This window comes from Xenopus laevis, chromosome 8L (assembly GCF_017654675.1).
Source record: "Xenopus laevis strain J_2021 chromosome 8L, Xenopus_laevis_v10.1, whole genome shotgun sequence".
Classification (NCBI taxonomy): Eukaryota; Metazoa; Chordata; class Amphibia; order Anura; family Pipidae; genus Xenopus; species Xenopus laevis.
This window is the reverse complement of record NC_054385.1, coordinates 81,315,135-81,329,289: the sequence shown is the minus strand read 5'-3', so window position 1 is coordinate 81,329,289 and position 14,155 is coordinate 81,315,135. Positions and strand designations below refer to the sequence as shown.

General features: G+C 39.9%; 1 protein-coding gene across 4 annotated transcripts in view; it reads left to right on the top strand.

Moving 5' to 3' along the window:
- The first annotated feature begins 10,337 nt into the window (after positions 1-10,337).
- bcl11b.L (BCL11B, BAF complex component L homeolog) overlaps positions 10,338-14,155 on the top strand; it is a 73,010-nt gene continuing 69,192 nt past the window's right edge. For 2 of the 4 annotated variants that reach the window (XM_018230496.2, XM_041573032.1), the window contains exon 1: positions 10,338-11,122. In XM_018230496.2, the coding sequence (XP_018085985.1) occupies positions 11,065-11,122 (58 nt within the window). In that variant the 5' untranslated portion in view covers positions 10,338-11,064. The remainder of the gene's footprint in view (positions 11,123-14,155) is intronic. The other 2 variants (XM_041573031.1, XM_018230495.2) reach the window with 1 other exon arrangement.

Below are 14,155 nucleotides of genomic sequence, written 5' to 3'. Positions count from 1 at the left end.
AATGGACCTTCTAGACTTGGTTTTCCTGCGGTTAATAAAATATTGCACACAGAAGTTAAAACAGAGATGATTATACGTATACTAAATGCTAAATAAATGTATTGTTGCATTTAGCCTGCTCCAACACCATTTTAATATGCAAGAGGCAGAGATTTTGAGTTCTTTTTTTCCTAAGATCAGACGATTGTTACCAATAAAATAATACTTAATTTAGTGTATTAATTATATATGTGTATTAGTGTATGTGTATATATATATACATCATAATGCATATTCTATCCATTCATTACCATTAATCCCTTGATGTGGGATTGTACATTTGCCTCTTTTATTCTGTGGTGAAAGAGCTGGTTTTTTGTGCCCATCAGGCCCCCTCAGGTCAGAGGCAATATCTGCACCCCTTGTAGCCTTGCAACTACTCAATGGACTGCATGCAAATAATATAGTCCCCTGGGTTCTCATAATAACACTGGCTCTCATTTGTTTCTTTAAAGTATTCCTTTAACCCTTATAGTTCAGGCTAGACAATAAAGACAGCATTCAATAACCGAATAGTTTGTTCCGCTGTGCAATGAAAGCTGTACTTGCTCTGCAATATGCCCAGTCCTGTGAACTACACGGGTGGTTTTGTGTTGCAACTGATGTGAACATTGTTTCAGTGTTGAGAAATGACACTTGGGGGCCAGGTAATTTGGGTAATTTGCACCAGTCTGATTCCATGAGGGCTTGCCTCCTATTTATTTTTCTATGGCCATTTCATGTGGTTCCGTTTTGCAGATGTAGGAATACAGTGCTGTGTTTATTTGTAATGTGCTAACATACTCCACTCCATAGTGCTGTGGTAAAGGAAAGTCTGGGGCATGCTAATGGCATGGAAGTATAAAGAAAAAGAATACAGTATATTCTCTAAGTATCAAATTCAGCAACTCTTGCTTGTACTGATATATAATTACACTTTTTTTTTCTAATGCCTTAAATATTTCACAGCTAAAGTTGTGGCAATACCTTAATAGTCTTAGCAATTTCTAACTGGGGAAAAATTGCAACAGGGGTATCCACAAAAAAAAAGGAGTCTGAAAATTTGTTGTAATGACCTGACCACAAACATCATGCTTTCAAAGCTTTTTTTTAATCTCTTAAAAAGTGAAGAATATACAGTACTATATATTCATTTTCTGATTTAGAAGCAACCCTGTTTTAACATGCTCTCCCGCTCTTGTATTTTGTTGCTGCACTGGGCTCTAGGCTGACACAGTAGTGTATCCCAACAGTGCTCATAGGGCTATCCCACCTGCAGATATTAAATATGGATCTCTCTAAAAACACATTGCAAAAAATAGTAATGTATAACACTAGATGCATAGAGTAGCCAAGTTCTGATTAGCTAAAATTTTTGAATGCATGATCATAATTTGCAGGAAGGCCAATACATTATGCCTGCTTAGTGGCAGGATCCTTATACCTTATACTATGAGCTCTGAGTGCTGTGTCTTGTGCTCAGTGGCAGTACAAGGTGCAATGGGCTCACTGCCAGCAGATGCAAGTGGCTATAGGTGCTATTAGAGGAGGTGTTTTTGTTCATGCAATTCTGTTAATGTTTTAGTGCATAGCACTAATAGTAAAAGAGTCAGTTGTGCTCATATAGTTGTAATCCTGTACTGACCTGACTAAATACTGGGACAGAGAAAATGCAGGAAACACTGAAAAGGCCTTTTGGCTTTATATACAGAAAAATCAAATATACTGTAGATTTAGCAGTATATTAATTTTCTTTCTCATTACCAGTGTGCCTTAGAACAAAAGAGTTATTTCTCATTAGAAGTATCTGTTCATTTAACATCTGTGAAATCATGAACTCTGTCAACAACACAGTGGTTTTTAATGTTTTTACAAAGAATGGTTCACCCAGATAGCAGCCTATGGCTTCTTCTATAAAACATTTTTGCTTTCTTTCTATGTGTGTATTTGTTCTCTGTTGCTTATGACCCACATGGAATTCCCTATAGGGGTAATTTACAAATTGCAGGACAGGGTGGAAAGTGCAAAACCTGGCTCAATCCATAGTATTTTATATATTTTGCACCCTGCCCTTTGAAGAATTCCTGCAGGTCTCAGCATTCTGAAACAGCCACAGAACCTGTACTTGCCCCATGAATATAGTGCTGCCTGCTTTCAGCAGCACCATGTCCATTAGGGTTGGGGGAGGAATGTAAGCATCTCCTGCTGCCCCCTAAAAGGTTGAACTTGATGGGCGTGTGTCTTTCAACATAGCTTACTATGTTACTATGTAGAGGAATCTCACACTCTGACTGCAATTATGCAGAAATTGTGAGAATAACTTCTGCATTCTGGTTAATAAAAGCATAGTATATTGCATCCAAAATTGCACTTTGCATGCTGAATTTGCGAAAGTCTCATGACTCTTCAAGCAGATACACAGTTTATTGACTTGTATTTTGTTGTGGCTACTGCTTTGAAAATGAGGAAACTATTTCACCAAACAAGTGCAGTGCAATCTGGTGCAAGGGAGCCCTGTAGAAAACAGTTACAATCCTTTATTATAAAGCTCTTTCCAAGTAACAGTAAGGAATGCGTACCTACAGTATACAGTCATGCCTCTGGAATGACGGCAGAAGGAATGCTGGAAAAAATAGTATTATTATATTATAGTTGAAAAACATTGAGCACTGCATTGAGTTTTGGCACTGCCCTCTTTTAGTAAATGAGTCTTATATTGTCATAATTATCTCTAAAATTCACAGATGTTAGCCTTCAAAGTTCACTAGCTATTGGGACTCAAAAATCCAGGATTAGATTGTTATGTAGCCAAATTCCAGCACTTTTTTGCAAGATTCCCAAATTGAATCCAAACTCCACAAATCTATTAATTTTAAACCTCTGGATCACTGAATGATTATATGTTCACAGTTGCTATTGTTGCGCTTTTTTGTCCTCAAATTTGAATTTGTAAATTGTAGGCATGATCTGCCTAAATTTTTTTGTTGAAGATTTGGTATTTATATATTATAAATATATCACAGGTTATATTTTTGGGCAAAGCATACAAATTGCATGACAGAAGACTTGGTCAATTTGTTTCTTAAATCAGGGATAGTAACTTGACTCAATTGTTTTAATTGGTAGTTATTGCCCTTGGCTGCAACAGAACAGTAGTAGAATCTGATTTGTGCTGTAGCCTGAATGCATCTTATGTGATTTGGCCATACATATGCATAGCTGAAATGTGAGCTGAATGCTTGGAACACATGAAAGAACGAGCCCCTAGACTTCCAGGTTTAGCAGTAAATTCCCACACACACCAGTGGGGGTCATCAATTGACCATATTTTCAGTTCTAAAGACTCACATGCTTATTAAGCTGTAACACACAAACACTGAGTAACGGTTGGCCAAATTGATCATAGATCTCTAAAAAGAGAAAAAGAAGTCATTATTCAAGAAATTAGGGATAGTATGAAATAACAATAGCACTACAGAAGAGGCTGGACAGGACTAGCAGTCCATAACGAATTTAGGATAAAAGATTAAAAACCGACAAACAAAAATCAGTCTTCAGAAACACCTATTGTGCTCATCATTGTTGTATTTGCAGACACAGAATGCTCCTGTGAGCAGAATGAGACTGTGAGCATACCGATCTCTGTTACATCTTGATAACATATCAGTCGACATATACAGTATGCATGTAATTGTCTGTAACCTTTTTCTCTTACTGCCAGTTCTCACTCTGTGCAGTACAATATGATTTGTAGTATATTTCTGAAAGTGCCCTACTATGTTTCAGAATTCACTTCATTTCTGGATTATTTGCGTGAGATGGCATCCACAGATCAATGTGAACACGATGTTTCCTTTAATTAGTTCATCTGTAAGATAAAAGATACATAAATAAGTAGTTATAGCAATATTCTTTGGTTTAATTCACATTGTGAACCATACGGATTGCACTTGCCAGGCATGGTATCATTTATTTAATTGTGCACTGCAGGCCCGGACTGGCAATCTGTGGGTTCTGGCAAATGCCAGAGGGGCTGCTATAAGGTCCCATAGAAAGTCAGTATTTAGTGGGCTGGTGGGGGCTGTTTGGGCCTCTATGTGGGCTGATTGGGCCTCTATATACCTGAAATGCCAGGGCCTATTTTAATTCTCAGTCCGGGCCTGGTGCACTGCATTATAAAATACCAGCAAATGGAATTTTCATTGACTTGGTTGGTCTGAGGCTGCACGTGATTATATTTAACCACTTCAAACAAACGACAAATCTGCAGTGTGATTCTAAATTATCCTGTCTCCTGATACAGGTCAACTAAAACCCAGCAAATAATTTAAGGACTAACTACACATTAGCCCCTAGCACTTTTCCATATTTTGTGTTTATTATATATTTGGTACTGTGCCCTAATAAGCAGACACATCTCTGTGACCTTTTGGAGCACAGCATAGATGTGAGGCTGTTTTCAAGAAGACTAGAGTGTTCTGGCAAATGTGTATAGATGCTATATACAGTATGTAAAAATGTAGAGGAGTTTCCAAGAGAGACTGGAGTCAAAGGATCATAAATTAGACAATGCATTGGAAACTGGACCAGTTTTCCAGCCTTCATTGCTCCTTACTACCAAAGAAGCTAGAATGAAAAGAATCTGTAAAACTTGGCGGAATATGAAACCATTAAACAGGGGAAATATTTACCAGGATCGTGGATCATTGTTTCACTGTTAACACCAGTGGAATTCAATCTGTATCACAATTGGTGGATCTGCCTCTGTTATGCAGACATAAATAACAGCAATTGATTTTATGTTATAGTCAGAAGCCCGAACTGGTTACAATTTATTTTTGCACCATAACACTAGTTGCATATAACAGTTAAGTTACCCACAGAGACATTTTGGTGGCCTATGTGCATTACCTCTGTATGAGGATATAATATGAAGTATAGTAAGCAACATTCCTACAGTTAATTTATAGGAGTTTCCATAGTATTATAGGCTCATTGCCTGGTATAATATGTCTCCTTCTAAATTTACACATCCAGTATCACATATTCTTTCATGTTGTCATACCCCATTATGTTGAACAGGTGAAGTTATATTTTAGCAGCTTGTATTGTGACAGGCAATGAGGCCATGAATACAAATGATCATATCTTTGGACTTTAGAATATTACTTTAACCCCTTTTAGTGGCAAAAGTGTTATGTTTCATTTATCGTGCATTTATCAGTGTATAATGCATATCTTTTACTTCAGAGATGGTCATGCTGAAATACAAAATTATTTGGAAAGAGCCATTTTTATAAAATAATTTACTGAGAATAACAAGAAACCTTATTTGAGCATCAAAACAAATCTTATTTTTTTATCTTTGTGAACCATTACTGTTCAGTTCAAAAGCAAGGGCTTGTACTGACAAGTATTTTTACTTGCGCTTCCCTATGGTCAGTTTAAATGCGTGCAGGAGGAAGCACTGTCTATTCTTTTTAAGGCCCCATGTAAGCACCGAATGCATAACATTGTTTAATTATTGTTTTCTTGTAACATAGTAACATTTGTAAGTAAGGTTGAAAAAAGACACAAGTCCATTAAGTTCAACCTTTTAGTTTTTTGTTTTTTTTAATCTGCCTAACTGCTGTTATTCCAGTATGCCTTAATATAATAATAGCTTATGGCCTTAGGCAACTTTATGCCCCTGATACCAAACGTTACAGGTTAGGGGCTCATTTACTAAGCATATTTGCAAAAGTGCAGTAACAGCAAAAGTACAGTATCAGCAAAAGTACAGTAACCCCTAGCAACCAATCAGCCATTACCTTTGATCTAACTACTGCAAGAAGCACATTTCTGATTGGTAGAAATTGGTAAGTGTATTCTGGTTAATTTATCTAGAAAATTGGGGCATTTTCTAGAATCCATTATGAGCAGTCATGGAAGTGGATACTCCCAGTTCAAATTGTAATCACTTAAATCCAACACAGATGCTAGGTGTCTTTAGGGTGTGCAAATTGGGGTGACAGCCCTAACGCTGCACGAAGTGGGGCTCCAATACAGTTGTAGGTAGTGAGAGACAGAAGGTATAATAGATTGGAGCAGTTTTTGGGTTGCAAAGCCTGCAGCTCTTCAGTCATTGATGTGCAACTTTCTCTGTTCTGTGAGTTATAGTACAACAACAGCTGAAGGCAAAAGTTAGCACTCAATAATTTAAATAAGCAACAAAGCCATTCACAATCTGATCGGCCCCCTCCCCACAGCTAAAGAACAGCTTACGTGTGTCATTACCCTAAAATCAGATTGAAACAGTAAACAATATTATAGGCAAAATAGATAGTTGACAAAGGTTTTTGCTTTTTTTTTAATTCTGAAAAAAAAATATTCATTACAATTTTATGACTAAATTACTGAGAAGAGATTAAAAAAAACATATTACATTAAAAACAAAATATTCAATCATTCCCCAAATTATGCACACATGTAATTCTTTCACAGTCTGTTTTGCTGATGTAAGCTGCAAATATTATATAATGACACATGTAAATTCAGTAAGGAATTAGTAAACTATCTCTACTGATCGTTAATACAGCTTTATATGTTTTAGGCATCTGATCAATGGCGAATCGAAATGTGGTTGTATTAACGAACATCTTACATACGTTTGTGGTTTGATACCATTCCTTTCCAGCCTGGTGGTATTTTTATCGAATTGAGTCAGTCCTTTATGTTTGTCTGCAGTCAGTCCCCAATTGTTAGATGGTATGTGCAGGGCATAGTGGGAAACCACAACACAGGCCCAGAAGCACATGGAGGCCGGGTCGAGGGATAGGTCAAGGTTGGAACGAAAACTGCTATTGATCTGGCTTTGAACGTGAGACACAGATAGCAAAGTGACTAAAGGGGGAGCTGTTAGACAAGACATTAACAGCTTTTAAAGCTAACGATCAGACGTGCCAGACAGCAGCATGCAAACGAGAATTAGATAATGTTAAATAATTCGGGTTTTTGGGAAACATCCAAAGAAAAAGAATATTGCTAAAATATATAATCACTTTGCTTGAAATCTTATTTATGTTTCTTTTCAATTTCTACAGCATTTCCCAAACTATGGACGAAGCTGTCTATATTATATTTCTAATTGCTGGGGGAAAAAACATTACATTTATTAAGAAAATCACTTCTGACAGTTTTGGTTTCTTAATCGGGTTTTCCAGAATGTATGAAATGATACTTAACATGCTGATTAATTTAATTGGCTCCAAGCGTATGTGTGTTGTGTGAATGTGATAGGGTCTTTAGATTGTAAGCTCCACTGGGGCAGGGACTGGTAAGAATGATGAACAATCTCAGTAAAGCAATACGTAACATTTGGCACTCTGTAAAGGATAATAAAAATAATGTTGGTAATGTCAGTTAATTGGTGCCCCGTGAGGAGTGATGCTTCCTAGAAGACATCTTACACAATAAGAATTTAAAGGAAAAAGTAAGCCTAGGCTGTTCTTACATACACTAGGTGTCTTCATATCTGAGGATTCATAAAATCACCTTTACACCTGAAGCTCCAGTACAAAATCTATGTATTTGTATATAATAAATATCCAAAATATGCTTAAATACAAATAAAAAGATGAACCAAATAGTGCAAGATATACAAATGCAAATACAATTTTTTTCTTTTCTTTCTTTCTCTGTCTCTTTTTTTTTTAAGTTCACTGCACCCTTTTGAATTCATATTCTAAACTTTTCTGCATTCCTGACAAGGCTTATATGACCTGGGGGCATCCATCAATATGACAGCAGGTGGGGGCTGGGAATTAGCAGACCTTAGGTGAGAAAGGGGAGGAAAGACAACTGGAGAATTTTCTTAGCCAAAAGATGGGGGAGTGGAAAATGAAAGAGGTGTGTGAATGTGTGTGTGTATGTGTGTTAGATGTATGGGACACACCTACCTACCTAACCCCCTCCCAACCGCCACTAAGAACATCCCCATTCATAACCACAGCCTTACTGTTACTGCCAATTATATAATTAACTCTTCCAGGGCTGCACTACGAAGCAGGTCATTGTTTTACCTTGTAAAAGTCACTCTCTCATCCCTTACTTGTCATGTTAACTCTTTTCATAGTTGCAGCAACTTTCAGTATTATTCCACTGCTTGCCTTAACCATTTACTGGTTTGGGAGGTCTACAAAAGGAACTCATAATTTACAGCCCAGAAGAGATATAACAGCCTCCAAGCTGGTGCCTTTAAAAGGATATATTAATAATAAGTTATCATGTGCTGAGCTGTGTTTGGATTCTGCCTGGGGACAGCAATGTGAAATAAACCATTGCTTACCCCTTCCCCCCTCACCCCCACCTCCAGCCCGAATCCTACAGTCCAGAGAGATCCTTTGCTAATCACAAAAGGTTTAAAGGGGTGATGAGATATTGATGCTCACAAAAGAAATAGTTGATATTTTTCAGCTGTCCGGGTCAAAGATAAAATATCTCAGTATTCACATGTGCCTATTAAAAAAACAAAGATGAAACAGTGTCTTCTCCAAAAAAAAATCTGAATATTTTAAAATAAGCCACATTTGCCATTACAGATGCCTGTTTCATAGAATTCCCTACATAAAAAAGGTATGCATTTTTCTTTTCAAAGCAAATATTACTGATAAAAATCAATGAAGGCGTCCCCCCCCTTATAGACATGATATAACACAGAACGCCTTTGAAAATCATGCTGTTAGAAAATTGGACAGAGAGGTAAATAAATATGGATATAAACTGTTCTTCAGTGGTCGCCGTGCAACCTCCAGCGGATAGAAATTCTAGGTCTAATATGTTATAGGAAAATGAGCAGAATAAGAGTAATTTTTAAATTGTCTTTCTATATGCTTAAATTAATTGGAGTGATGTCACCCCATGTGTGACGGAAATGTAAATAAATATGTTTGGGTGTAATTATACATGTGTGTAGTATGCTCGTGTTTATGTGTTGGTAGAATGAATTCCTGTGTTCACAACATGTCCCCAGTGCTTTTAATTGTCTCCTTCAATCTCCTTTCTTCACCTCCTGCAAATCCTCTGGCTTCTGCCTCTTGCATTTCCTCCATTCTGCATATTTCATATGAGCCTCAGAAAGAAAAGGTGTCCTTCGGGAGAAAACGGCAATGATGTTTTATTGTCTTATCCGTTTAATTATTACAAATTCCATCAATGATGTACAATATGTCACCGTGGCTATAATAACTTTTTTTTTATTCCATGTTAACGCGATTGTCATTTTTGCCCCTTCTTTTTGTAAAATCATTTAAAATTATTCTCATGTACACATAGTCAGAGGCTGTTTAGTGTGGAATAAATAAAGAAGCATAAAATGGGTTCTTATTTGAAAAAGAAAAATGCTTATAATGAACCTACATCACGCTGTGCTCAAAGATAGAGATATTACAGAATTTGCAAGGATTACCTTATCCATAATATGGCTATATGCTTTATTGGGAAGGAAAAGATCAAGTTTGGTATTAAAAAAAGCGGCAATAGAATGTGTTATGTAGTAATGAACAAAAACATTCACTGTATTGGACGTATCTGGTTCATGCAGAATACATCTTACTGGCAAATTGCAGAAATTAAACAATTGTTCTTTTTGTTAAATACACTCCATATAATCATTGGACGGAAGCCAAAATAATTTAACCCTTTTGTCACAGTAAGTGCAATGCAGAAGTATAAGCACAGTCAGTGTAATGGTATTTCCTAGTGAAGTGGACAGACCCCCCCAGCCCCCCCCCACACATAATACAGTGGGTTTTCTGCTTTTCATTATTCTGTGTTTCTCCCCATCAGTTTAGAAAGCAGGAAGCCCAGTGGTCACCTTGCTGAGTTTATGTGAGTTCTGTGCACTTGTAAATCAATGCTAATTTAGCACAATAGTAATAAAATGCTGTCACTTATATAATAAATCATCTTATCCCTTACCAGGCAAACAGCTAAAGTTGCAGAGACTTTTTTTGTTTTGTACTAGAGAGGGTGCACTTGAAACAGGGATATCTGGTAGGAGGCTCCAAGTACAGGATAAGGTGCCACATATTGAACTGACCTGGAGCATTTGTAAAGTGAAGTTCCCCTTCATAGAATAAAAATAAAAAGAGTAGAAGGTGCCAGAGCTTTGCCTGCTACATTGTAACAGCGTGTGTGCCAGTGCATGGGTTTAGCAAGCAGTGGGGTGCTGCTGGAGAATGAGAGCTGTACAAAAGCCCTGTGCTGTAGGCATGTGGTTTTTCTTGTTGTGTTCAGGGTACAATGTTAAAAAGCCACCACTAGTCGCCCCCAGTGCTCCTACTCTCTCGGTCTTTTTGTCTCTGGTGCAGATTAAACGTCACGTCCGTACTTGAACTTGAATTTTATCCCATTGTACAGAGGCAGACCTAGCCACAGAGAGACAGAGAGCTCCCAGAGAACCAGGACTCCGCCATCTTCACATTACAATTAAATAGTAATAGCCAGCAGCACAACACTGGCTCTGCAAGTCCTCCCAGTGCCAGGCAAGTGGAGCAGTGCAAAGTGCTGGGCACTACATTCCAGGGCAGTGTCTAACTGCAAGGAGACACTCTCTCACAGCCCCCCTCAACCAGCAGGGTCAAGCAGCCTCTCTTTTTTTTGGCATTATTTGGGCAATCGTTTTTCTTTTTAAATTATTATTTCTTTTTGTTTGCTCTTCATTTGGCTCATTGATGGAAGAAGTGCCATTGCCGAGCACTGTGGACATAGGACGGAGTGGACACGAGATCAGCCAATTCTCAAGTTGAAGAGATTGGAAAGCCAAGGAACTAGTGCCCTCCTCATTCGATTCCTTGCTCAAGGGAGGACGCTAATAGTATTTCCGAATATTTGTCTTGCATAAAAGAAGGAGACAAGAAGAAGAAAAGATAAAACTAATAAAGAGAGGAGGAGAGAAAAGAAGAAGAAGAAGAAGAAGAAGAAGAAGGAAACGTGGGGGAGGAAGGAGAGCAGGTCGCCCTTACGCAGAGCCGATCACCGGGCGATGCCAGTTTAAATGCCAGGGCAATGTCCCGTCGCAAGCAGGGAAACCCGCAGCACTTGTTACAAAGGGAGATTCTCGCACGTAAGTCTGCACGGGGCAAGCCCAAAGCTTGTAAGGACACGGCATGGGAAGGTAGAGAGGCATCAGGGGAGGAGGTGCAGGCAGGGGCAGGAGGGGGCAGGCAGAAAGCAACACTAACCTGCTCCTGAACTTTCATGGCTTGCGCGGGTGACACTAAACTGAATTGTGCAGGGTGCATGCTTTTAATAACTTGGCGAGTCAGGAAAAGTTAGCGAGCACATGGGATCCGTTTGACAGCACAAAGTAAAAAAACTCCAAAGCCACTGCTGTGTCAGTTAATCACAGTTAATCACGCACACTTCTGCCCATTACACACAGCTGCCAGTACTGTCCTAAGCTGAACACTTCAAGAATTGTATGTGGACATGTTTCATTTCGTGCCCTGGGTGCAAAGCATTTAATTCGTGCCAGTGGCTTCTGCTTAGCATCGTGCAGGCATGGGATTCGTAGATTTGACTTGTGATAATAATGAGAGTAAAAGCAGCAGTGGCTTGAAGAATACAGGCCAGTTGATTTGCAGTTGTGCTGCTGTGAAGTTGAAAGGGGCAAGTCAATGCTGGGGAAAGGTAGAGACCTGGGCAGGACTGGCTGGGGAGACTTAATGACAAACACATGGCTAGGAGAGCGTTACAACTGCGCGGCTGCAAAATGTAAATGCATCGAAATTGGCAGCAGAGCCTGGGGAGGGAGAGAGAGCGAGGGGAGAGAGGGGGAGCGGGAGAAGGGGGGCTCTGGATCAATTTATTAGTAGGGGCGAGGAACTGACACACTGCTTGGGACAGAATAGCTTCCAGGATGGTTTTGGGGGGATGCCAGGGGTCCGAGTTGATCCCCAAGCCATGAAGGTGTGACAGCGGGGAGAGGTGATGGATAGATTGAGCGCCTGGTCAATGTGGGCTCCCACAAGCTAAAGTATCAAAGAGAAGGGAAACCACAGGTGAGATGTGCTGGGATGCGAGGAAGCTCCCCTCACACCTGTGTAACGGGATATTCATGCCAATGATACTTTATACCAAATGAATGAAAGTTACTTTTCAACTCTTGTTATTTACAAGAATGTTAGTACTTCCGTGCTATGTGTAGATACAGTGAAACAATAGAGACTTGGTGTGCCAGTAGTAGTGGGTCTCAGGGTGGGTTATAAGGCAGCGTGGTGAGAAAATCTGAATTGCTATACAATGTCGTTCACCTTCCTGTCACTGACCCTACAGGCCATTTAGACAGAGAAATGCAAAATAGGACCGGGGATCCCGTTTATTTAAAGCACAGTTGGCCGAGCTGACAATGTAATGGTGCAGAGGGGTATAGTGACCAGTGTAGTGCTGCTGTCACATTAGCTTTCTGTCACAACTCCTGTCTATGGGCCTAGAGCTGCCACTTTACACTGCTACATTCGATTCTAACGTGTAGACACAGGGCCGCTACCTACTTATAATGAAAACATCCTCATTTCTTTTTTCTAATACATTAGAAATAATATATTATAGTATACTATATTTTGTATTTACTGGCGCCAGTGTGAGCACATGGGTTCTTTTCTGCTGCTACAAAGCGAAAGCAGCTCACAACAACTACTACTACTACTACTATAAACAGGTCTTTTATAAAACTCTTTTGTTTCTTTGCCCTCTCACCCTGCTGCCACTATTTGGTTTGAGCTCACCACCACAACAACAACGCTAGAAATATATTCCTCACAACAAACACACACAGTGAAGTGGAAAGGACTCCTTCATGACTAATTAATGTATTCATTAATGTTCAGGGGGTCACACATGAAGGAGGATTTAATATGGCCCATGTAAAGTCCCTGGGAAAGTGACACGAGAGGTGACCAGGGAGCCATGGGTTAGTGGGGCTGCGTCTGTCACACAAAAGCACACATGGCTTTATTATTTGGCCGCCTTGTTTGTCTGAGAGTCGAGGAAGGGGGATGATGTGTTTGGGGACAAAAACTGTGACTGTGTCTGGTGCAGGGAAGGTAAACGAGCCAGACGGTACTCCAGGCTGATCCCCTTCCCGCCCACTGCTGAGCGCGAACGTGTACTTTGCACCCGTGTATATCCCGCCGCTCGGGCTCCTCAGAGCCTGGGAAGCTAAAGTGCAATAATAGTCCCCCGGCTGCAGTGATCATTGGCCGGCCGGTTCCACTTTCCTTCCGCGCTGCTGCCACCTCCCTGTGCTGGGAGTGCAGTGTGTGAGGCGCCTGGGAGGGAGAAGGAAGGCGAATATTTATGGTAGATTTTAGCCAATTTAAATAAATAAATATATATAGGGATATATAAGGGGCTCTCCCCTCCCATGGCTTTCCAGGAGAGCAGCCGTCTCTCTCTCTCTCTCTGCTTCCAGCCTGTGCTCGTTCTCCTTTTCATCCATTCTCAGCTTTTGGGTTGTTTTAAAGAGGATTCTGAATTACTGGAAAAAAAAATACCCATTTTTATTTCCCCTCTCCAGACTGAAAGCCCCTATCTGCATAGTGGTGTTTTCATTCTCCTTCTCTTATTTCCATTTATTTTTCTAGCTAGGTTTGTAAAATGAAGGAAGACAGGGATTTATTCCTCAGGAAGATAAAGGTGACTATATTTCTGTGCATCCCATTGCCCACAGGGTGAGGATTTGCTGTACCATGGCAATGAATATTCACTGTAGATTACACAGGCACCTGGGGCTCAGGAAGGGCTGATTTCTTAGGATTTTGGATGGGTGCAGATGGCATGGCACCCAGTGAGTGCACCATGAATGGAATGGACCCTTTGGGAATAAGGCCTTTTTTTGGGTGGGGGTGGGGGTGATCTGCGGTGACCCCTTCATTGAGTGTGTCCAGTTAAAGGGAAGCAAGAAGCCATCAAGCAGGTAAGTATCATGAAGAATTTCAGTTTGCATGATATGAGGGTCATTGATTAAGGTGTCTGGAGTGACATCACACATCCTGAGCAACCCCATGTCTGCCAGAGCTGCATATGATGCACCCGTTCACTCAACACTGGCAGATACAGGGTTCAATGACTTTTAATTCTGGCCCCATTTGGACAG